The following is a 22766-nucleotide window of genomic DNA, read 5'->3' as shown; positions in this document are numbered from 1 at the left end:
TCACCTCCATCCCAAGCTCAAAAAAATCCAAAAAAACCCAAGACCCCAAAGCTCAAAACAACAACAGAAAACCTTAAAACAAACAGACAAACAAACGAAAAAATAAGGAAAACCACTCCAGGGGGAAGATGCTAGGCAGGGGAATAACAGCCTCGCGCCTCCTCCTTCCCCTCAGGTGACAGGGGCGGGAGAGAGACGCGCATCAAAATGGCGGCGGCAGAGCCCGCCTTCCCGCCGGCGGAAGCGGGAGTGACGTCAGCGAGGCGACGGCAAGATGGCGGCGCCCAGCCTGCTGCGAGGGGGGTTGAGGCGGTTGTTCACCGGGCTCTTCGGAAACGGTTGGGTCTCGCCGCCGGCCCGAGCCCTCCGGGAGGGTGAGTCCAGAGGCTGCCCCGAGCCCCGTTGCCTCCCCGCGGCCGGGAGAGACGGTTGCGTTCACTATATTTCACACTCTCCCCCCCAAAAAATACTGTTTCTTTTAGGCTGAATGAGTCTCATTTTGTCCTCCCATCTCTTTTTTTGCAGTCGTGGAAGTGACTGAAGGCAACACGACCACAGTAAGTCCCTGCACCCCTTTTCCTCAGTAGCTGCCCTTGCAGTCGTTTCTCCCTCCTTCAGCCTCCCGTTGTGTGTATGTGTCTGTGTCCGTCCCCCCCCCCCCCGGAAAAAATAAAAGGGACAAAAGGGCCGCTTTTCTGCCTGAAAGCCATCGCAGGGTATGAAGGCAAAACCAAGGTAGGAGTGTGTTGCGAGTTCTGGTAAGCCGGCTGGAGGGTTTGGCTGCCGAAGGTCAGGATCGTCACCCCGTTGCTGGTGACAGGTGCCTCCAGTCAGAGCCACCCATGAGCACCAAACGCCTCACCGCACCCCTGGAAGCGCTGACCAGGGACCCAAAATGCAAAAGGCAGTTCTTCAAGTAGGTTCATTTTTTAAAATAGTGACTCTCGGCATCGAGTGTGGGCAGTCACAAAGGAGGTTTGCCTGGTGGCTGTGTCACTTCACCCTGGGCCAGCAACGCAGTGTGGCATTGCAGGATGGGTCTGTGCTGGTTGTGTGCCACGCACATTGCTTGCCTTTTATCTGTGTTGTGTTTGTTAATCACTGTGTGCCATAGTGACTGCAGGTGATACAAAGTTTGTATCTTGTAATGCATTTGGTAAGAAAAATATTTCAGTGGAAGGGGTATCATCAAAGGAAGACCTTAAATACTAAAGGAAAACTCTTCCTGAAAATAAAACAGAAGTTCTGAAGTAACTGATAAAGAGCATTTTCTCAGCTATAGTTTAAGACGGGAAGGAAAAGACCAAAGCAGCAGAATTAGAATTTTACTTAATTAACACCATCTGCTTTGTTGCACTTTATCAAAAGAATTGTCATACTTTAGAAGTAGCACTGAAATTACTGGGGGGGGGGGAGGGGAACTGCATTATTTTGCTCACATTACATATGCCAGTAGCAATCTAGGCCTTGGCTGGAGACAGGTAGCACAGCTATTTTGAAATGTGTAAATATAAGGAGGAGAGTGGAGCAGGAATTATTTGGGAATAGCTAAAAGACAGTGCACTAAATGCTAATCTATATATACATAAATAATAAGGAGGGGACAGACTTTTTTTTGCTTGCTAATGAAACAGACAAAACCTGGTTGTTCATACCTTTGAAAGTCTGAGCTTCCTTCTTGTCGCATTTGTATTAGTGGACATTGTCATGTTTGAAACCTGAATGGAGCAGGTTACTTATATTTTAGATATAAATATCAAATAGAATATGGCAGTTAACAAGATCTCTAAGACTGTCAACAAAAATGAGTTTAAGGTGTGGCAGTAACTGAGGCTTGAAGTAAAAAAGGTATGCATTGCAGTACCAGAGCCCTTTAGAAAAATAATTCTTCTTGCCCACTGTAGAAGCATAAGGGAGATTTGGATATTTCTACTGTATAATATCCTAGCATCAATCTAGGATCCTTCAGTGCCCCTAGATGAGGAAAAACTTGTAACAAATGGTGTAAATTGACCAACTAAAGGGCTGATACGTTTCTCAGCATATCCTCTGGTCATTCCACTTATCCTACCAACTCTACGTCAGTCTTTTCTGAATCCATCCTTCTATGCTTCTGTGTGTCTTTGCTTTTATCAGTATTGGAGGAAGTGTTTGACGTGAACCATATGAATGAACCACAGAGAAATCTGGATTTCATCAGCATACTAAGAATGTAGAGCCCCTATATTCCCTCTTAGTTCTCTAACAGAAGAATAACAACTGACTGGGTTAACAATATGAAAGCCCTCAATAGTTGCGGAATATTTGCCAAAAGCTGTACAATGAAATTTATTTCAAGAAAAATTGGTATTGACATAGCATTCTGAATCTTTATTAATTTCCAAGATGGAATTACAGTCAAAGTACAGTCTGAAGCCAGACTGGCAAGAATCAAGACCAGATACACCAGCTTCCCAGAAAATTATTTTACCAAAGAATAGAAAATTAGATACTGACCTATATTTTATATTCATAGTTACTTTTTTGTTTTTGTAAAACTGGCCGTTCTACTTGTGGGGGGAGGAATCTTACTTAAAAATTGACAATATTCCCTCTCTTCGAGGTACCGAGATGCTTGAACTACAAGTAACTTATCTGTTTCCATTTTGCCATCACTAGACAAGAAAGACACAAATCCATGGTATAAAACAGTTCTGACAGTTCAGCTGGATGCCAGTGTCCCATGCACACTTACAGAAAATGTCATGCTTTTCTCTTCCCAGGTTTCTCTTCCCAGGCACAGAACCCGTCGGTTCAGTCTAAATCAGACAGCTTTTTTCTTAAAAGTAACATTGCATTCCACCCAGGGTTTCTTTTTAAACTCTCTGGTGCTTATTTGAGGCTGTCAGTTGGTGTTCAAAATCTGGTTTGAATCTTAATTTTACCAGAGAAAACTTCAAAAATATTTTTGAGAAAAAAATGGCTTAGTTTTATTGACTTTTCTATCCATTCAGCTGCAATTTGAGATGGCTCTTGCTTCTATTCATAAGTCCTCAAAAAAAGACAAGCGCACATGTAGATAGACTTCATATTCCTAACATATCTACGTTTAGAAAACAAATTTCTCAAGTTCTTCCCACACACACCTTCTACATCTCTTTGCATGTTACTTTTGAGAAAACTTGAGTGTTAGATGTCACCACTTCATAGCAGTATAGAAAAGATTATACAATTATCTCCTAAAGGAATTGTTCAGGGAATTAAACTGGATAAAATATTGGTGTATTTAAAAAAACAAAAAACAACAACAAAAAAAACCTCAAAGACCAAAAGAAAACCACAAACCCACAGACATCTCCTAACAGTCCTTTCTTAAATTTAACTTTTGTTCAGAATTTTCCGTGTTGGCAATTTATAATCTAGCAAGCCCCTGCATGTTGTGGTCCACAGCGTGCATCTGCTATTCTGTGACATTCTCTTATTCCTAGAAAAAATGTGTTTTAAAGCTTCTGGCTAAAGGGCCACTGCAATTTCAAGGCATAGTGGTTCAAAGGAGTACTGCAATAAATGAAATTCAGGCGAATATGAGAACTTTACACTGTCTGTGAACTAGTTTACATTTAGTGAAACATATACAAGAATTTGCTGAATGGTTCTCTACGCCCCTTGGATTTGTTCTTTTCCCCATAGTCTGTGTATATCCAAAGTGCTTGGTATATCTATATATAAGCAAGTTGAATAATGCAATAATGCAGATACTGTTCCCCTTACATCTGCACAATACTGGTCAATATGTTGCGGACTTGAGGAAAAGTATTCCTCAAGTCACAGGTGCAGGTAGAGGTCTAAACTATGCCTGATCATTATATCCTTTGAATTGTTTCCTAGATTGAAGGCAGAATTATAGAGGATGCTGAAACACCAACTCCTCCAAACCCATCTGGCCAGTGTCCCATCTGTCGCTGGAACCTGAAGCATAAGTACGATTATGTGGTAAGTTTAATGAAGGAGAGTTCCCCCATCCTCACAGCTAGATAAATACTGCTCTTACACATACTGTGCAACCTGCCCCTCTTGTCTTTTGCTGGGTGTAGTAAGGATAATTAACTCCATCTCTGCTTCTCTTGGTTGTAAAAAGAGCTTCCTACATAGTAATTGTTTGCCTTGGCTGATGGTGTTCCTGGGGAAAAGAAGGATGAGCTCATATCGAATAGGAGGTTTGGACTTACACACATGGCTATCTGATCTGAGAAGGCGGTTTATCTCTTCTGTGCCCAGCTGCCTTTCAGCATTGCACTTCCAGGAGAATCAAACTGGAATGCAACATTTAGTCAACTGATTCAGGCCTGTTCTAATTCCAGAGAGGCCAAAAGACTTGACTAGATCAATTAAATGTCTTCAAGCGCTACAGTTTCTCATTGGGTCATTGTCCGCTAAGGTAATTACTTTTTTATATAACTTTTAAAACTCTTAATGGATATGAAGGTGAGCATACATGTTTACCTCCCTTGCAACAGAAAACATAGGTTTAATTCACACTTTTTGCAGGAAATGCTAATGAGAAGTTCATTAACTAATGAGAGGATTACTAACACTAAATGTAGAAGATGGGAGGAAAATACTGTAACGCTTTAAAACAAAAGCACAACAGTCAAGAACACTTTAGAATGAGAAGCGTGAGATAGAAGATGCAGAATGTAACTTTACAAGAAGTCATTCAAACACAGAGTTTACAAAAGGACTAAGTGCCCCCTTGCAAGCTAAAAACCCAGTACTGGAATTAGAAAAGAAGAAAACTAGACAGGAACATGCTGTTACTAAGGTAAAGCAACAGAAAACTCAGAATAAGTTAATGTCAATGGGATTAGGGCGAGAGAGATAAAAATGCTTCTGGAGGAAAATAAATCTTTGTGAGAAAGAAAGTCCATTAATGAGAGGAGAAGGGGACTGAAAGCCATGTTGGCTGCAGAATGACTAAGCTGCTTGCATGCAGTCCTAGCGCACACACACAAAAGAAAAATTATGTTTTAATAGCTAGGTAGTAATGGCAATCTTGCGAATGTGAAACAACAGGAAAAAACAGGTACAGACCAGCAGGCCTGGATTGCATGTAGCCCCAAGATGTTAAAGGAATTAGCTAACAAATATATTACTTCACTTGCAGGATTTTTTTAAAGTGTGAAAAAAATCCTAAGGAATCACCAAATAGTTTGAAAATAGCAAGTGAAATACTAAGTAGGTGAGAAAGGAAGCCGACTGATGCTGATGATTACCAGTTGGTAAACCAAACATTGCAAATTCCAAGTAAAATAGTATCAACTAGGAGTAAAAATAAATAACCTGTTGGATAGGACTAATTATTACTCATGAATTACGAAGAACATAAGTACAGAAATAGTGCCAGGCAAAATACTTACAATTACTTCAGGCAGGTGAAACGAGATGTGAGATGTAAATGAAGTATCAGTTTAGTGTCTTTCAAAGCCTGTGTTGCAGATGTTGTCTAGGATCTGAGTGTTGTCAGTGATTCTGACTCAGGCTGGATGCAATATTAAACGGTGAAATAAGTTGGGGGAGGGAGGTATTTAGTGTTCTCTGCTCTGGTTTCCCAACAATCTGGGAAAGCTAAAAATACAATGAATTTGCAGATGATAATAAATTAGGAGAAATGGCAAATACCATTAAGGTATGGAAAGTACTACAAAAAACAGATCACATTTGTTTTGTGTTGCTCACGTTTGAATGTGCGCTTTCTTGCAACTCTTTTCTTTTTCATGGTTGCTGAATTGTGTTATGATCAAAACAGACCAATCACACTGGAAAATACTTTCTTAAGGTTAATATAGTTTTATGTGACTTTTAAATGTGAGGAGTCAACAGTATCATTAAACTGGGTAGTTCTACAGATTTCCAGAAAGCATTCTGTGAGTCACACATTAACAGCTCCAGAGAAACTGTAAACTGATGCTCAGGGATGAAATGAGCCATGGGAGCGAATTAAATCTCGGAAACTAATATGTAGACTCACTTTCTACTGTTGTCTGTGGTAGAAGACTCTGTTGCACGTAGAGATAACAGCGCTATCAAGAACCAAAGAAGCTGTTTTAGACAATGATGCTGTAGTGCCTGAATTCCAGGATGAGAAGTAGGCTGTTGGTCCCAACAGACAATGTAAAGCATGAGTGTTAGGTGTGTTTGTAGAGTGAACTAAGATTATGAGTTTTCTTCCACACTTCAGTTTAGTTTGGTTCTTAAATCCAGATTTCTACTGTTCAGTATGGAGGCAAGAGAAGACCAAATGTGAGGAGAGATTGGGCAGCCAGAGTCTTGAGAATCATTGCTGTGATCATTCCTAAGAAATTGTGGCCCCAAGAGACAAAGTAGGAACATGTCCATCCTGGCTGTTGTGTAGTTTTTGAATGCATATGCATCTGGCATATATATATCCAGTACTCCTGCTGTAGAGCAGAGGAGAACCTGGACAAAAAGCTAAAGAGGGCAGTGTGAACTCGTAGAATTGTCGAAGGTTCTTACCTCAGTATTTAGAAGCACTCCTCTGTGGGGCTGATGAAAACTAGGAGAAATTTCAGTTCTGGAGTAGACCACCTCTTCTGCTTGAATAAGTCCCTTATATGTTTGAATGCTTTGTACCAGTCATGGATTTTCAGGCTTTTAAATGTTAAGGTGAATAAAATCTCCCTTTTCTGCACAAAAGTGCACTCTGGTATTTTTCTTTGCTGCAGCAGTGGTGAGTAGCAGAATCTTGAAATGCTTAAATAATAAAGTGCAGGCATTTAACTGTGTCAGTAATTAAACAGTGGCACAATTTACTCGCTGGTGGTTAATTGTCCTAAAAGTCTGTAAATTGAGAACAGCTATTTTTGTTAAAGATATAGCCTAGTTCATACAGCATAACCTATAATCTGTGCTTGGTAAGAGATCAGAATAGATGGATCACAGTGGTTCCTTTGAGATTGATAAGCTGAGATCAGTCAGTTGCACAGAAGTGTGAGCTTTTTTGCTTGGGACGCTTGTAATTGGACTGAATGAGGCACTATGAAAAGGGAAGTGTTGAATTAGCCCCTGAGGGAGCTGAGTAATATGACCTCATAGGACTTTCCTTTTGTCATGTGCAACTAGCACAGGCTAAAGTAGTGGCATAATGAGTTACTTTGGCTGTCAGAGAACTGGGGGACCAATGTCTCCGAAGTTATTAATCAACTGAACAGGCATTGTGAGCACTAGCAGGTCATGATTCCAACCTGCCCGAGCTGTGGTGTGGAGGGCTGCAGTTGTCTTTGCCAGTTCAGTCCTTAGCCTCTGCTGAGGCTCAGGATAACAGAGCCTAAGGTATAAATTCCCACAGTCTGTGGTCTCTGTGTGTCTGTCTCTTGAAACTGAGACCTCAATTGATTTTTTTCATATCCATTGGAGATAAAAAATTATTTTGGTCATTGTCAGGATGCAACCGGATTGAAACCTGCAATCCTGTTACCAAATGCCCGGAGAATGGTGTACAGCTTCCAGAAGTTAGGGAGAAAGGAAAAACTAGACTCTTGATAACTGGAAATAATGACTGGCAGACTTGTCTGATATAGCCCTGTATTAATTTGGCTACACAGACAGAACTCTTCTTGTGGTAAATGAAGATTTTAATGAATCCTGCTTTTCAGAGTGTCTGCAGATAATAAAATGCAGAGATGCCTCTGCATTTTGGTTGCCATCCATTCACAAGAACATGCTGTACGTAGTGTTCGCTTAGCAAGTTTATCCAGCCGTTTTAGAGGTAAAGGCTAAACTTGTTTTTCATTTTCCCCCTTATCCACTTCAAACATCATTAGTTTGAGTAGGCAGTAAATATGTCGTCTTGCTTTGGCAGCAATTAGGGGAAACCAAACTGCAAGCTTTGCCTATTAGCCCTAGATTAATTCAATCCAAGTTGTTTTCATCAAATGCTGCAGATTACAGGGGTGGGAGTCTGGGTCCAGCCTCGTGGGAGCTGTCCAGTGATTAAAACAAATTCGTGGTTACAGGCTTGGCTGTCCACTAGCACAGAATGTGAATTTCATGGAACATGACGGCACCACAAGAACTTGCCAGACATATTTTTTTCTTTGACCACTGCACATACTTGTTCGCTTCCCTCCACAGCTGCCCCATAAAGTTGGCTGTACCTGTCTGCTTTCTCCCTGTGGTAAGATGCATCTGTGTGAGTACTCTGGGAGAGGCACCTGGCCTGTTAACTGTGGGGATCGTCAGAAATGGACAAACCTTCTGTCGAGCGTGCAGTATTTTAAGCCAAATGGCGTGAGTGTAATTTGGAGCTGCAGCGGCTCGGACATAGATGATTTCAGTTAAGAAATGACTGCCACACAAGGGTGTTAGTCAGTTGGTGACACTGTTGGTCAGAGATGATAACAGAGAATGGATTTTCCTGATTTTTTTCCACAGGGAGAAAAAGAAAGGCTATCTCCCTTTGCTTCCCACCTCCCTCCTTTGCATGGAAACACTTGATAACAAGCCTGTGACTCCATGAGGCGTGGTGGTAATATGAGAAATCACTTGGACCACACACACCCTTCACAAGAGCCTATGGCCTACTTAGGCTTTCACGCCTGCAAGGACTGGAACAGCCTCAAACTCGCCATCAGCTCCCTTTTTCCTCTTCCCCACAGAGTAATGCAGCGGGCTAGTAGAAAAGTCTAGAAAGTCTTTCTCTTTCTAGGCACTTGGAGCTGAACAGCCCTTTTTCACCTAGGGAAGTGATATGTTTGTGCTAAATGGCAAATTGAGCTGTTGGTGTTTTGGAGAGCTGGATGGCTAAAGAAGAGGAAAAAGGGATAGAGTCTTGCTCTGGTTTCCTGAATCCAATCCAGTGCATTTCAGGAGTGGCTGAAAGTCAGTGCTCTTGGACTGTTTGGCTGGTCTCTGTCCAGTTTCCGCCAACGCAGCTGGCACCAACTGGTCCCCTGGTTACTTTTCTCATTGGCAAGGCCATGTGTTAGTTGGGCTGAGGACACTTGGCTTCTGTTTTAACCATAGATGGCCTCTCAGGAGCTTGCTGCTAGTTGCTCAGCTGTGCTTTTCTTGTTCTTTGGATAAAACATCACTCTGTATGGTGATTGATAAGTCATTTTGTATCAGTGAGAAGTTGCCTAACCTGCTGTATTTTCAAAGGAGCTAGATCTGAAAATCAGTCTGAACACATTCATTGTGGACAAGTGGAGGTAGAAAGGAAGCCAGTTAGGGGAAGAGGGAAATTGTGTGTCATGATGATATTAGTGAGGGTGGGATTGAAGACAGGGAGGGGGAAGGACAAAAACAAACCACAAAAACCCAAAACAAACAAAAAACTCTAAATTTTGACTGCAACACTTATATGACAGCATCTGTCAGAATCGGTCATTACCAGAAAGCCATACAGAATTCCAACAGCCCCCTTCAGAGCTGAGCTGGTCTTGTGCGGTGGGGGTGGATGTATAATTCCTAGATAGCTAGGTTTTCTGAATACTCATTTTATATCCACTTGTGATTGTTTGCTTTTGCAAGGGCAGTAAATGAAGCTAGGAATGCTCCAGGGAGCTCTTTGTAAAAGAGCAAAGATAGGGGGATGGGAGCAGGTCTGCGAATCTGTCTGCAAATCTGTGAACAACAGGCAGAGTCAGGGTCACCCAATGTGAAAAGCAACAAGCACTCTTTGTTCTCGCCTGTTGCCCTAGACAGGGGGGTGTAAAGTGCTGACGTACCTGGTTTGAATTCTCATTCTGTTGGGGTGCTCACTGGCAGATCCCTGCAGGCAGCCTCCGCATGGTCCACCTACCTCAACTATGAACACGTTTACAACAGCGGTGGAGAAGTAAACTCTCAACTAGCAACAAGTCTGTCAACAGATGGAGGGGAAAAAAAAAAAGCACAGAGTCTCCAGAGGCCCTTTGGGCCAACTTATGCTGACGTCAGCATGTCAAGGGGACCTGCCTATATGGGCCTGAGGGGTATATTTGCAGTGGTGCTGTGTGTGGAAATGGAGAGCACGTATCTAAACACTGGGCTGTTGTACTGTGTAGTTAATGGGACACTCGTGCAACAGCTGTTGCTGCTGTGTTTAAAAATTTGTCATCCCAGCTCTGTGATACTATCTGATCCTAGAGATCCCTTTTTGTTTTTATTAAGAGTGCTTTACATTTCTAGAGCTCTTAATTGGAAAGGTCAACAGCAGTGTAATCTAAATGATTCTTGAATCACAGACAAACGCTTGGCATGCTCCGAGCGCTCCTTCCATCCAGCATGGCTGTAACAGCCCCACCTCATAGATGCACAGCCGAAGGACTGAAGGCAGCAATTTATCCTATTAGGTCTTTCTCATCAGCACATGTTCTTTTCTTACAAAAAGCTTCTTCGTGCGAGATCTTGGACCATTTCCCTGCGCTCCACCCCTTCAGAGAGACATGAGGGAAGTTCCACCATGGGAAACTGGATAAAAGTTTGAGGAGTAGATAGCAGAGAACAATCCTGCTCTGAGGGAACAAGGAGGGGGCCAGAGGTGATCTAACATCTCTGTGACCTTTAGGATAGCAGCTGTGATGGCATTTCAAGTTGTGTAAACACTGTCCATCTGTAGGTCTTGTGTAACTGTGCCTGAGTACCTAGGACACATTATCTTAGCTAGAATGTTGGAGCAAGCGACAGTGAAGTAGCAGGGATTGCAGCTGACATCATGTGTTTACACTAGTGAAGTCAGGGGAAGACTCAGACCATCTGAGTGACCTTACTGAGCTAAGCTGGCAGGCGGAGTGACAGCAAGCAAAAGCCACTTGTTGTCAGGCTGCAGCCAAAGCACGTAGGAAGGAATCATTGTTTTGTTTTGCTTTGTTTTGAGTTCTGTATGCAGCGCGAGGGTCAACACAACACCTAAGAACCACAGCAGTTAAAGTAGCTGTAGCACTGATGGTTTTGCCCTTCTCTTGCTCTCTCAGGATGTCTTGCTGCTGAGTCAGTTTATCCGTTCTGATGGAGGGATGCTGCCACGAAGGATCACAGGCCTCTGTTTGGAGGAGCACAAGAAGATTGCTGTCTGTGTGCAGATGGCTCACCGTGCAGGTACTAGCCTCCTCCTGAAACAACCCCTTACCCCTTGAGAGGGGTCTCCCACCCAATTAGTGTAGCTCAGTGGGATGTCATTGTCCAGTCACCCAGCAAACTCATTATGGTCCAAGTGTTGGGACAGGATGGTGGACCAGAGACTACTTGTTCTGCTTTCTGTGTGTCTTGGCTCCTGCCTTAGCAGCAGACACTTATCCCTGTAGATGAGTCTGCTGTTGCAGAAAGATCTGGGAAGTAGCTCAGTCTCTAGTAACTACTGATTAAATACCAGCTTCTGAAATCACTTGATTTAGCGTAAGCTTGACCTACCCCGTTAATAACATGCACCTGTCTACCATCTGCCATGTGAAGACTTTTTTGCTTTACCCTGGGAGTGGGACACAGGTTGACACAGTCGGAGTATTGTGCTGATCTTTATGCCTGGTACTTGAGTTGTATCCAAGTTAAATGGACTGACAATTTTAATAGTCAGATTTTCATCCTGGAGATGGAATCTGATTGGATGCCAGTACCTTATGGCCTCTGAAAAAGCCTCTTCGATGAGTCCAAGTGGCTGTGTCTTTGGTGTGTATTTCCTCTCTATACCCAGCAGAACCTCCTAGCTTCTCTTTGGCTGGGGTGCAGGTTCAACAATAACTAAAGATAAAATACCCTTTCTACTGTACTTGAGTTTTTGCTGTGCTGTCGCAGTAGGGATCTGGGTTGCCTGGCTTATGAGGTGTAATGTAACTTCTGGATGCTATAGAGGCAAGGAGGCACTGCAAAATATTCTCACGCCTTTCTTTTTCTGCTTCAGGTTTGTTGCCAAACCACAGGCCTCCACTTCCTGAAGGGCATATTCCCAAGAAACCCAAGCTCAACAGGTGAATAGTCTTGTCTTTCCACATCTTGTTTTCAGGAATACATTGGAAGAGGAAAAGCAGTTCCTTCTAACTGGGTAAAACATGCCTCAGGCAACAGCACTCAAAGAGTACTCATAGCATTTCAGAGGAGTAACATCTGTCATGATATTCTCTTGTCAGTCTTTTAAGGATGAACCACATCTCACTCAAAACATTTATCCACACAGGATTAAAACTGCCACACGTTAGAGTCTGTCCTCCCTTCCTCAGCTGCACTCGCCTCCTCATCACTAACACTCAGTAGGGCAGTCACAGGAGGATGCCACAGAGATGGAGTCACAGCATCACAGAGTAGTTGAAGTTGGAAGGGGCCTCTGGAGATCATCTAGTCCAAGCCCCCTTGCTCAAGCAGAGCAGGTTACCCAGAACTATGTCCAGTCAGGTTTTGAATATCTCCAAGGATGGACCTTCCACAGTTTCTCTGGGCAGCTTGTTCCAGAGAACCACCCTCATAGTGAGACAGTGTTTTCTTACATTCAGACAGAATTTCTTGTGTTTCAATTTGTGCCCATTGCCTCTTGTCCTGTTACTGGGCACCACTGGGAAGAACCTGGCTCCGTCTTCTTTACTCCTTCCTTTCAGGTATTTATAAACATTGGTAAGACACCCCCAAGCCTTCTTTTCTCCAGGCTGAGCAGTCTCTTCTCTCTTAGCCTTCTGCTGCCTGGCCCCCAACAGCAGGAGGGTGCCCAGGAGGGGTACCAGCAGTGAGTGGGGGGCTGAGCAGCCAGCAAGGGCCCATCACAAGCCTGTTCCTCTCTGCCCCATCCGTTTCCCCACTCAGTGATTTGCCCTCCACCTGCCCTTCCTGTGCTACAAGCTCTCTTCCCCCTCCCTGGCCTGAATGGCCCCTGGCCTTTGGTGGGTGAAGGGAAAGCCTGCGGCCACCTCCTGCACTGTGCTGGGCGCTCGGAGGTGCTAATCCCCTGTTTATGACCTCACACTCTGTTTCCATGGGGATGTCAGAGCGGTTTATGAACCTCGCATTAGCAAGCCGTGGGGTTACCAGAGGCCATGGGGCTGTTGCTGGGAAAGCTTTAGGCTGCAGTGCTGGGGGCGGCTGGAGACTCCTGCATTTCAGGTCTCACTCTCTGCAGTGGAGATTTGAGGCAAGCTCTTGGAAATGTCCCATGGATACTGGCAGGCTGCACGCTGGGTATCAGTGAGGATCTAATTAGAGGACTTTACATTTGATACAGCCCTGTAGCCATCAGATACTTCAACTCTGAAAGCTTCTTCTTTCCTGTGTCTTAGAAGTCTTTGGGATTCTTTAGTAGCTGTGTCTATCTAGCAGCTGTGGGGTGGAGCACATTATCTCGTTAGCATTCACGTAGCAACCCTGCATAGCAGGTTGAGACAGGAAATGGTAAATGCTGTATCTTGCTGGAGTCACACCAGGACTCCAGATCTAATGCTTCAACTTTTATAAGTTGTTCCATAGACTTTTAGTGAGAACAAAGAATGGATACCTCCGGATACGTTCTACATGCAAGTAGGTGTGCTACACCTTTAAAATTAAGAGATTTAAGTTGGAGATTAGTATCCAAGCCCTCCCTATACCACCCTTGTTTTTTTCCTCCTAGCAAGGGAACGTAGCAAGCAGGGTGGAAGCAGAGTTTAGAAAAAGAGAGCAGAACTGTTGCTGAGGAGATGAAACAGCATTGAAATAGGCAGGCTTCGGGGTCTGGGTGGACACAAGAGAATGGGATCAAGAAATTGGATTGAAAGTTTTGATGGTGTGGCTGGAACTAAACAAGTGAGTCCCAGAGCCAGGATAGACTGCAGAGGTACTTCAGGAGTGCTCCCTTGGTCCCTCACGATATTGTCTTCTCAAGCCTGCTGGAAGGGGAAAGCTCTGTGTGTTGGAGCCTTGCGAAATCTTGGCCATTGTGGTTCTGTGAGAGTTTTGACTGTGCATACCCCCACCTGCGCTTCCCACATTGCTCTCTGGAACAGTAGCTGGCACCATGTAAGGCAGGAGATATAAATTGCTTCCTTCCTCTAGCCTGAAGGGAGGACTGAAGGGTACCCACATGTTGAAGGCATTCAACCAGTACTTATTTTGGGAATGAAGCCAGAGCTCGTATCAAAAGTTTCCCACATAAATGACTTGTCCAAGCTTACCTTGTCTTTGCCTCTGTACTTGTTTCTAAAGCTTTCTGTAAGTCTGTAGTAATTTGGGAAGCACTCAACCAGTGGTGCTGCAAATGCAAGTGAGCTGGCAGGGGAGGACAGGGGCAGAATTGGGCTGGGACTTTTGAGTGGAACAAGCTGCCATGTTTGGTGCCATGAGAACATGACCAGGTCATCCTCTAATCCTGTCTGGTGTAATATCAGGGCTGCGCACCTAACTTAGCCTGTCCTTTCACTGCATTTGTGTCTGCTGGGTTTTTAACTGTCAGCCCATGAAGGGATGAACAGGATGTACAGCGAGCCTACCATAGCGGGCAGTACATTGCAGTTAAGTGATGTATTTTCCAAATCCTTGAGCTTCAGCTCTTCTTGAGATCACTGTAATGGCTGCTCTATTCATTTTCACCTCTCTGCTTAAATGAGAGGTAACAGTGCCTTTTTGCACCACTGCTGTAGCCCTGGGAATGCCAATGGGGAGAAACTGAGGTGCCCCATAATATGCTTGGGCCCCTTGTTAAAGCTCTTCCAAGACAGGAACACAGGTAATGTATATTTCTTAACATCAGTTTAACCAGCCCGTGTGCTCTCCAGCTCTGCCTGCAGTGATGGCTTTTTCCGTGCTCCACCAGTGGGTCTACTCTGTGTGGTGTTGAAATATGCTCTCGTGCACCCCATTCCTTCCAAAATAACCCTCACCAGCCACACTTCAGAACCAGACTGAAGTGCCCATGTTGTAGATGCTATTGAATTGCCACCAGCTGCTTGAGGGATCTTTAACCTGATCTGTGAGGGAACCAGGGATCCTGGCACAGCAGCTTGCCTATTGCTGTGCACTGATGCTTGCAAAGGTGAAAGAGGTGTCACTTGCTTGGCTCTGCAGCAGTCTGGTCCTCCTTGGTCAAAAGAAGTAGTCTTGCGGAAACAAGCCAGTGAACAGAGACGGAGACAAACTTGTGTCAGGTCTGCAAACTGAGATGGATAGTTCTCACAGGTGGACTAGTAGTATCCAGTATACTGAGAATTTAGTCCATTCCCAGTCACATGTCCTCCGTTCCTGCTGTCTCTCCCCCTCGCTCATCTTCACTTACTCTCTTGCCGTCAGGAGGTTGCATTGCACATGGAAGAAAGCTTTGCATACAGAAGGCACAGTTCGTGCTATACTGTTCCAAAATAGGAAGGTGCAAGATGAAAAGAATAGACAGAGCACCATAGAGGCGTATAGTCTGTGTCAAGACTGTGACAATAAGCTTTGCCCTGCTGAAGGAAAGCATTTCTTTCAGAAATGTACTTATATGTACTTTTGTGTGCTCACCTCTTAAGCCCTGAAATTCCTCTCGTTGTCCCCCTGTAAGCAGTCTGTTGTCTAACTCTTCACTCTGAATTGAGAAATCTTTCACTTTTTTAAAGGAGGGACTTCTGAGAAGTCACTGTCTACTCCAGATGTTACCCCACATACTTCTATGAGAATTCCTACCATCTGGGGACAGAAAACCTTACACTGAGCTTGAAGAATGTTTTGCTGATGGTAGAGTTCTTGACATTAGACTAGACCATCAGCTGCTAGAGTGACAGGACCAAGATGAAAGCCTAAGATAACCATAGGGACTGATTCCACTCACACCATGTGAGATTGAAGGAGATTCATTGTGGGGAGCGTAACTTGAAGTGTGAGTCAGAGCCCAGCACCTCTACCATAATACAGACCTGAGCATTCACTTACTGCATGTAGGCTCTATGGATGTTCTGTAGACTCAGAGCAGCAACCCCTTCCTGGCAGAAGTCTGGCAGATTACTTCATTTGGATGAGCAATCCCTTTCATTTCTCTCCAGTCTTGCAAAGTTCTGGTTGATGCTCCCTTTGGCCAGGCTTCTTCCAAGGTTGTGTCAGTATTTTTGAGAGCAGCTTCATCTGCTGCCAAAAGAGGGACAAACCAGCCTGATGAAAAACTGCTTTGTCTCCGCTCTTTGCCCCTGAGATGATGTACAGGCCAGCTGCATAGGAGGAGCTCTATGGCTCCTGGGCAAACGTGCTAAGGAAGTACATAAAGAAGGGCTGAGGAGCTGTCTTAATGTATATTTCTGAGAGCACCAGAAAAGCTGTTCCTCAGTTTTTCCTTGGCAGCACTTGTGGCTATCTTGGCCAGAATGTTTGGCCTATGTCACGGTCACCCTGTTTAAAGTGAGCCTGCTTCAAATACAAAGTGTCTGGCATGCACTGGCTATCACCTAGCTGAGATTAAAATGTACATGCCACCATATGGAACTATCAGCAAACTGTCTTAACAAAGGTCAGGGGTGCTGCCCTGCCATTGATCTAGTGATGTGAAGTGTGGATTTATCATCCAGAACCCCTCTGCCTGCTCTGCCCCTCTAGAAGGTGCTCTTCTGGTGCTTACTCAATTATGTTTTCCAAAAAGCAGAATCCCTGCTCTATTTTCTGAAGTGGTTTTATTGTCTCCATTGTACGAACTTTGGACATCCCCTCCTGCATGCCCCAGATTTCCCTGCAGAGGTAAGAATTTCCCTGCTTTGCTCTGGGTCACTTGGCAGCTGGCTTCCCCCTACCCACCCCATCTCCTGATCCTGTTTCTACTACTGGAATGCAAGAGGAAGAGCAGAATGCTTTGGGAAGTAGTGGCCTGCAGATCCCGCCTTGTTCTTGGTCATCCAACTGTCTAGCACAGTATGGGATCACCCATCCAGAATGTAATGTAATGTAGAGGAGGACATTGGGAACTGCAGAAGAAGGTATAACATGAAAGTGAAATGCCAGTTTGAGCCAAGCTGTGTGGTTCTGGGGGTGGTAGGAGACATGTGAGAACACCTTGTGGTCAGAATTGAACTGAGGGAGTGCTCCACAGCTCTCTCTTCTACCCCCTGCAGTTGGGACACTGTCCAGGTGAGACTTACCATTATATTTCTCATTTTTTGGACTTTAGTTCTTTGCCTTTTTGCTTTCTGCCTGATTTGTTTTTGACGGTGATAGCTCATGAATGTTATCACTTAACTGCTTTACTAGCTATGGGTGCTTTTGAAGAAATAGCCATTGGAGTACCCACATCATCCATAAACTCTTGGGTCTACTGTCCTCCCCCTCTCTTCCATATCATTTGCCTGCAGAACTTGGACATGGAAAACCAATGAAGTTTACGCCCCATCAATGCAGAATTATTCCCTACAGTTCATTTTCTCTTGTTTGGCCCAGTCTGGGGCTTTCGCTGTTTCCAAGGGATGATTCCACAAACAAATTTGTCTTGCAGCCAAGGATTGTTCCCTCATCCTCAGCCTGAACTCTCCCTTTCAAAACCTCCTGCTGTTATTTCTGCATCCATTTGTGCTCCAGCCTGGCATGTTCCAGTTAAGTGCTGCAGAAACAAAATATTTTTGCTAGCCCATGAGGCCGAGGAAGTTCTCAGGGATTTCACCAGTACGGTGCAGAGTGACAGACTGTTCTCATATTCCAGATTCATGTGTGTGCAGGCCACCACACACCAGAACCATTTGGGAAACAGTCAAGCACAGCTGCAGGTCAAACTTCTGTCCTTGCTTTCAGGAATGGAAACCTGAATAGCTCAGCAGTTTTCTTTCCAGCATGGAAGTTGTCGCATGGATAGTGTGGACTAACACTCTATCCAGAACAGTCACTGAGTTCAGGCCAGCATCTAGGTGCTCTCTTAATGTGAATATAGCACTCATTTTCTTCTGGCAGGTCCAAAATACTGGTTAAAGCAAAACACTGTGAAGTTGTTCCCTTTCCAAAAGGACTAAGGGATGTCACAGGTTCCCTGAGTCTGGGCTCTGTCAGCAAGAGGTGCTGTAGATTATGAAGTATTTGATTTTGAGTGCTCAGCTGCCACTCCATTTTCAGCTTCCTACTGGAAGAACAGAACTTGGCACAGATAATATGCAACTCAATCCCGCCTCCATCACCTGAACTGAAGAAGTTGCTATGCGTTAGGAAAGAGGCACGTTCCATATGAACTCCTCATGAATTACAAAGTTCTCAGGCTCTGTGGACACCTCTTTTCCCTGGGAGCAGAATCTGGTTTCATTGCTATCAGCATTTCACTCCAGCAGCATGTGGTTTCTCTCATCTGCATGGAAGCTGTGCTGTGCATAGCATGTGAATTCAAAAGCAAAGAGCCAGAGTGGCTGCAGGTGAGCAAAGCCAAGAGGTGTCATGGGAAGGGATGTGGCAGGGAGGAGGCAGTCTTGCCAGCATTTTGATCGAGTGCTTCCTGCAGTCTGTAGCCCTCTGCCTTCTGCTCTTAATCCAAACAAAAGCTAGATTGAAAAAGTTCAGTGAGGGTTCAGAAGTTCAGCCTTGAACTGCACCAACATGGCCTTTGCTTGGGCTGCGTGCAGGACTGCAGTTGTCCCATGGGTAGGTCATTTCCCTCACCCAGCACATGGAAGCCCTGTGCCTACTCCTAGGTGTTAAGTGGCAGCCTCTGAGTGGGAAGGCTTTGGGGTCCTCCTGCTCACTGAATAAAATCCATGGAAATGGACTTCCATGTGCCACAGAGATTTTAGGCGGTTGCAGTGATTGCAGGTGACTAACCACAGTTGTTTCCATGCTGTTTATATCTTGCCTTTTCCCATCGGGGAAATCCCACCAGGATTCCCATTGTGCTTTATCCAAACTACTCATTTGTGCAGCTGGAGTCTAGTGATTCTGGTTGTTGACCAGGATCCTACCGTACTCAAGGGGGCAAGCAGAACGCTGAGGTGAGTTGCCAGTCCCTGAGATTGGCAGTTCTGTCCACCTTTGTCCAGAGTGAGAGCTCTGCACACTGAGATAACAGGTTAGGATACTGTGGGCCAGCTGCATTTGGCATCCACATGGAGGCTCTGTCCTGACAACCCTCAGCTGGTTGAGAAAATTCAGACCATCTGCCAGTGTGTGTGCGTAGGTTCTTGTAAAAACTCCCCAAGACAAACCGTGTGGTAGGATACAATGGAAAGTTGGGTGACTTGGCTAGAAAAGGGGGTACACTACCTTACATGGACGGCAGAGTTTGCGGAAAAGTCCTGTGTGCTGGGCTTTGAAGCTCTTTTATGTGAGTTTTGTGGATTGTTTTTACTGTCAGGAAAAAAAAAATCTGTCTGTGAAACAGTAGGAACTGGGGTTAGTCAAAGAGGAAAAGGAACTTTGTAGACTGACTGCTCCCAGGCATCAGGCTTTTGCCATTGCTGAATCAAGGTAAAAAAAAAAAAAAGCAGCAAACAAAATAAGACAAGTTTGAGTTTGGGACAAAGCAAGTATTAAAAGCGCTAAAAGCAAATGTGCTCCAGGAAGGGAAAGCGTCCAAATGTCTGTTTCAGCTAACAATGAAAAGCCCCAGCCTGCAGTCCCCAAAGGAAGCCAAAAGCCTGGACCAGAGGGCTGGATTAGACCTGCTCAAAAGAGAAATAACAAAAGCTTTAAAATCAGGCCATTACTAAATCCTCCTTCCTATGCAGAATTGGGGTGTGCACTTCCAGCCCCCACACAGAAACAGAGGGATTTCTTAAAAAGCCACTGTCTGTCTAAACCTGCACACAGCATTGATGTGTATCTCACATTCACACATTCATTTCTCTCCCAGTGAGATCATTTATTATCACGGGAGTACTTTCCCGTAAGCGTGTGGACACGTGACCAGAACTCCACTTGGCACACTGATGCATTAAAACAATTTGGGATTTTTTTCCTCCTCCGCTGTAAGTGCAGTCTTGCAATATCAAAACTTGCGCTACAGGCCTCCCCCTGCAGCAAGGGGAATGTGAAAAGAAGGACCTAGCCCCATGTGCCCATCAAATATCCCTACAGCTTCTCCCAAAGGGGCTGCCTTGCCATGGTTCTTTGCCAGATTCCAAACTGGGGACCTGCGTTTGGACTCTCTGACTCCTCTTGCATGTGAAATTAGAGACAGGAGAGTCTCTCCTACTTCCTGTCCTGATGTTATGTAAGGGATTCCACTAATGCGCTAGCATAACATTAAAGGTCAAAAGAGACTAATTTAATGCACACATAGGAGAACAAGCGGCTGGATCTTGCTCTACGCCGTCTCCAAAATCCCTCCTGCTGTTGCTTCTAGGTGTTTTAACTATCATAAACTCCTCAAAAGCAAAGCATTTTGGAAGTGGCTTCATTTCAGCAGCAGGAACCTCCAAATGCAATTCATTTTTCAATCTATGCTGTTCGGGATTGCTGAGGGAGAAAAGTGCTAGGAAAATGGGCTGCTGTTACAGTCTGTAGCTGCCTGGCATAGCAAGCTTTCTTTATAGTTGTCAGGAATGTGCCAAATGCCTTCAAACAAATGCATTACATGGTCTCTGTCCAAAGTTCTTAATATCTCACATTTGCACGATGCAAATAAAAGGTAACAAAGCTGTTTGGGGAGAGGATGACTGATTGAGGTTACATTAAGACTATGGGATTATTCAACAGAGGCATGCAAACATTGCTGGACAAAGTTTATCAGTCTGTTCCAAATTCTAATTTGTTGGAGCATTGTTTGTGCAGATTATGCTGGGGTTTTACTTTGAATCTTTATTGTCTGAAAAGACTCCTCTTTCTCTAAGGACCTCTATTCCCCTCTCTACTAGTAGCAAAAGGTTTAAAGCCTAACAAAACTCCAGGCCACCCAGCCACAGAGTAAGATTTCCAGTAACTGATTCTAGATCTGAAATCCCCCGCCTGTTTGCAAAGCCAAATCTAAAACTTCAAATGGTAAAAAGCAGAGGATATTTGCCAGACGTTGCTCTTCACAGAGATTTGTAGTTGTGATGATAATTCCATTCTAGTACCTCTTACATTGTAAGTTCTGACTTTCTGCACCAGCAAGCTGCAATAGTATTGTACGGAGAATACTAAAGCAAATTTGGGCATATGAAAATACAAGACTAGGCCAGAAACCCATCCCATGCAGAAGAAATAACCGATTATCCTCTGAAAGTAAACGAATCCCTTTTTAGAGACTTTATTTCTCACAGAGTTTAGCCTTTGTAATTAGTTTACCTTATTGAGGCCAGCTGTTTAAATAACACCTCCCATAGAGGCTGGATGCATTCAGTCTTGGGCTTAGTTGCAATGAAGGAATTTGGCACTCCAGTTTAGCTGCAGGTGAACAACTTGCCAGCAGCCTGGAGACTACACCTGATTTGTTTTGTGAGACTGGAAGTCAAGCAGGTGCCAGTGGGTTCAGTACAGAGGTGCAGCTTAAAAGTTCCAAAACAAACAAAAATTCCTTTCCAGTGGTCCCTTCTGAATTGAGGGAGCTCTGCTCACGGTTATTCCTTTTATAAAGAGGCATGTGGGGAGGCAAACACTACAGTGCCTGCTCCTGCTTCAGTTGGAACCTTTTCTCAGTGATCAGTCTCAAACTGAAATGCGTTCGTGTTGTTTTGACAGGTATCTGACCCGCTGGTCCGTCAGATCTGCAAAGCCCATCTGGAAGAGGGGCCCTAAGTGGTGCAAAAAACCCATGCCAGTCGGACACCCTTTGCTGAAGGATAATGTCAAATATACACACAAGCCTCTCTATTTAAACCACTAGTGGCCACAACTGGCATAGTCAGTAAGCACAGCTGTTTTCCACTGTTCTGCTTTTTTTGCGAGTTTGTCAGTATGTCCAATTTTCTTATTCCAAAACTGTCATTAGTACTGTATATTGTCTCCAGTGAATGAGCTGCGATCTGCTCCTCTAGGAGAATACAAGATTCAGAAAAGCAAAGTTCAATGTGTAGAATGATCTGGAGAAAGCAGGGAGCAAAGACTTTTATCTCAAAGCCAGAAAGGATCTGAAGACTTTTGTTTCATTATGGTCCACGACTGGGTTTGGAAAAGGATGTTTCCTTCTTTTTCCAGCAATGAATGGTGATTCCCCATTAACGTGTGTTTCAACTCAGATTTGCCTCATTTGGGCTTTTGTCCTGTGATACTGATGGAAGAAAAAGACTCCTGCCTGCAGTGTGTTTCCTTGGCAGTAACAGAAATTGTTAATGACTACTGAAATTAATTTTTTTTATAATCTGTACTACACATAATATGCAGCAGAATACCTGTGGCAGTGGCAGACAGCGTGTGTGCATCTTACTTGTCCTCTTAAGGATTCCTGGCTTGTACTTCACTCCTGGATCTAGCAAATACAGAGTGTTGACATCCTTGATGACTTGGCCTTTTTTTCCCCCCCCTTGCAAATACACTTGCCATAAGTCTTCTGTGTCAGTGATATGGCTGCTTCCTGAGACAGTTTGGGGCTGACAGATGTGCATAATTTTCCATCCTGTAACAAAAAGGTGGCACCATTTCTCTCCCTGTACGGTACATGTATGCACCTTCCCCCTACTGACCACTGCTACTTGAGAAGTGCTACTTATGGGCCTGGTATGAAAGGCTCATTAAATTTAACAGGGCCATTATTGCTTTGGCTCCATTTCTTTGATATTTATCTGGGGACTACAAATCAACACAACTTTTTTATGTACTACTATGCCACTTAACCTTGTACTGCTTTCATCAGCATCATCTGCTAATACCTATCGGTATGGACAGGAACAAAGGGTAAGGATAAACCCGTATTACCCAGGAAATAAAATTAGATTATAATGGTTCTTTTTAGCCTTACTTTGTGAAATGGAAGCCCTACATTCAGCCCCTTGAGCTGG

At 44.3% G+C, this 22766-nt stretch overlaps 1 protein-coding gene across 1 annotated transcript; it reads left to right on the top strand.

The window, feature by feature from the left end:
- Positions 1-238: 238 nt before the first annotated feature.
- On the top strand, positions 239-22267 carry MRPS18A (mitochondrial ribosomal protein S18A). The gene is made up of 6 exons (XM_075496157.1): positions 239-374; positions 526-557; positions 3868-3972; positions 10953-11076; positions 11876-11942; positions 21511-22267. The coding sequence occupies exons 1-6, from the start codon at positions 275-277 to the stop codon at positions 21653-21655; spliced, it is 573 nt and encodes a 190-aa protein (XP_075352272.1). The 5' UTR covers positions 239-274; the 3' UTR covers positions 21656-22267.
- The last annotated feature ends 499 nt before the right edge of the window (positions 22268-22766 follow it).

Source organism: Mycteria americana, chromosome 3 (genome assembly GCF_035582795.1).
Source record: "Mycteria americana isolate JAX WOST 10 ecotype Jacksonville Zoo and Gardens chromosome 3, USCA_MyAme_1.0, whole genome shotgun sequence".
NCBI classification, from domain to species: domain Eukaryota; kingdom Metazoa; phylum Chordata; class Aves; order Ciconiiformes; family Ciconiidae; genus Mycteria; species Mycteria americana.
The sequence above is the reverse complement of the archived record's forward strand: the minus strand, read 5'-3'. Positions and strand labels throughout refer to the sequence as shown.

Coding starts and splice junctions, on each gene's coding strand:
- MRPS18A (XM_075496157.1), top strand. CDS start 275: ATGGCGGCGCCCAGCCTGCTGCGAGGGGGGTTGAGGCGGTTGTTCACC. Junction 558..3,867: donor CTGAAGGCAACACGACCACA/GTAAGTCCCTGC, acceptor ATTGTTTCCTAG/ATTGAAGGCAGAATTATAGA. Junction 11,077..11,875: donor GCAGATGGCTCACCGTGCAG/GTACTAGCCTCC, acceptor TTTCTGCTTCAG/GTTTGTTGCCAAACCACAGG.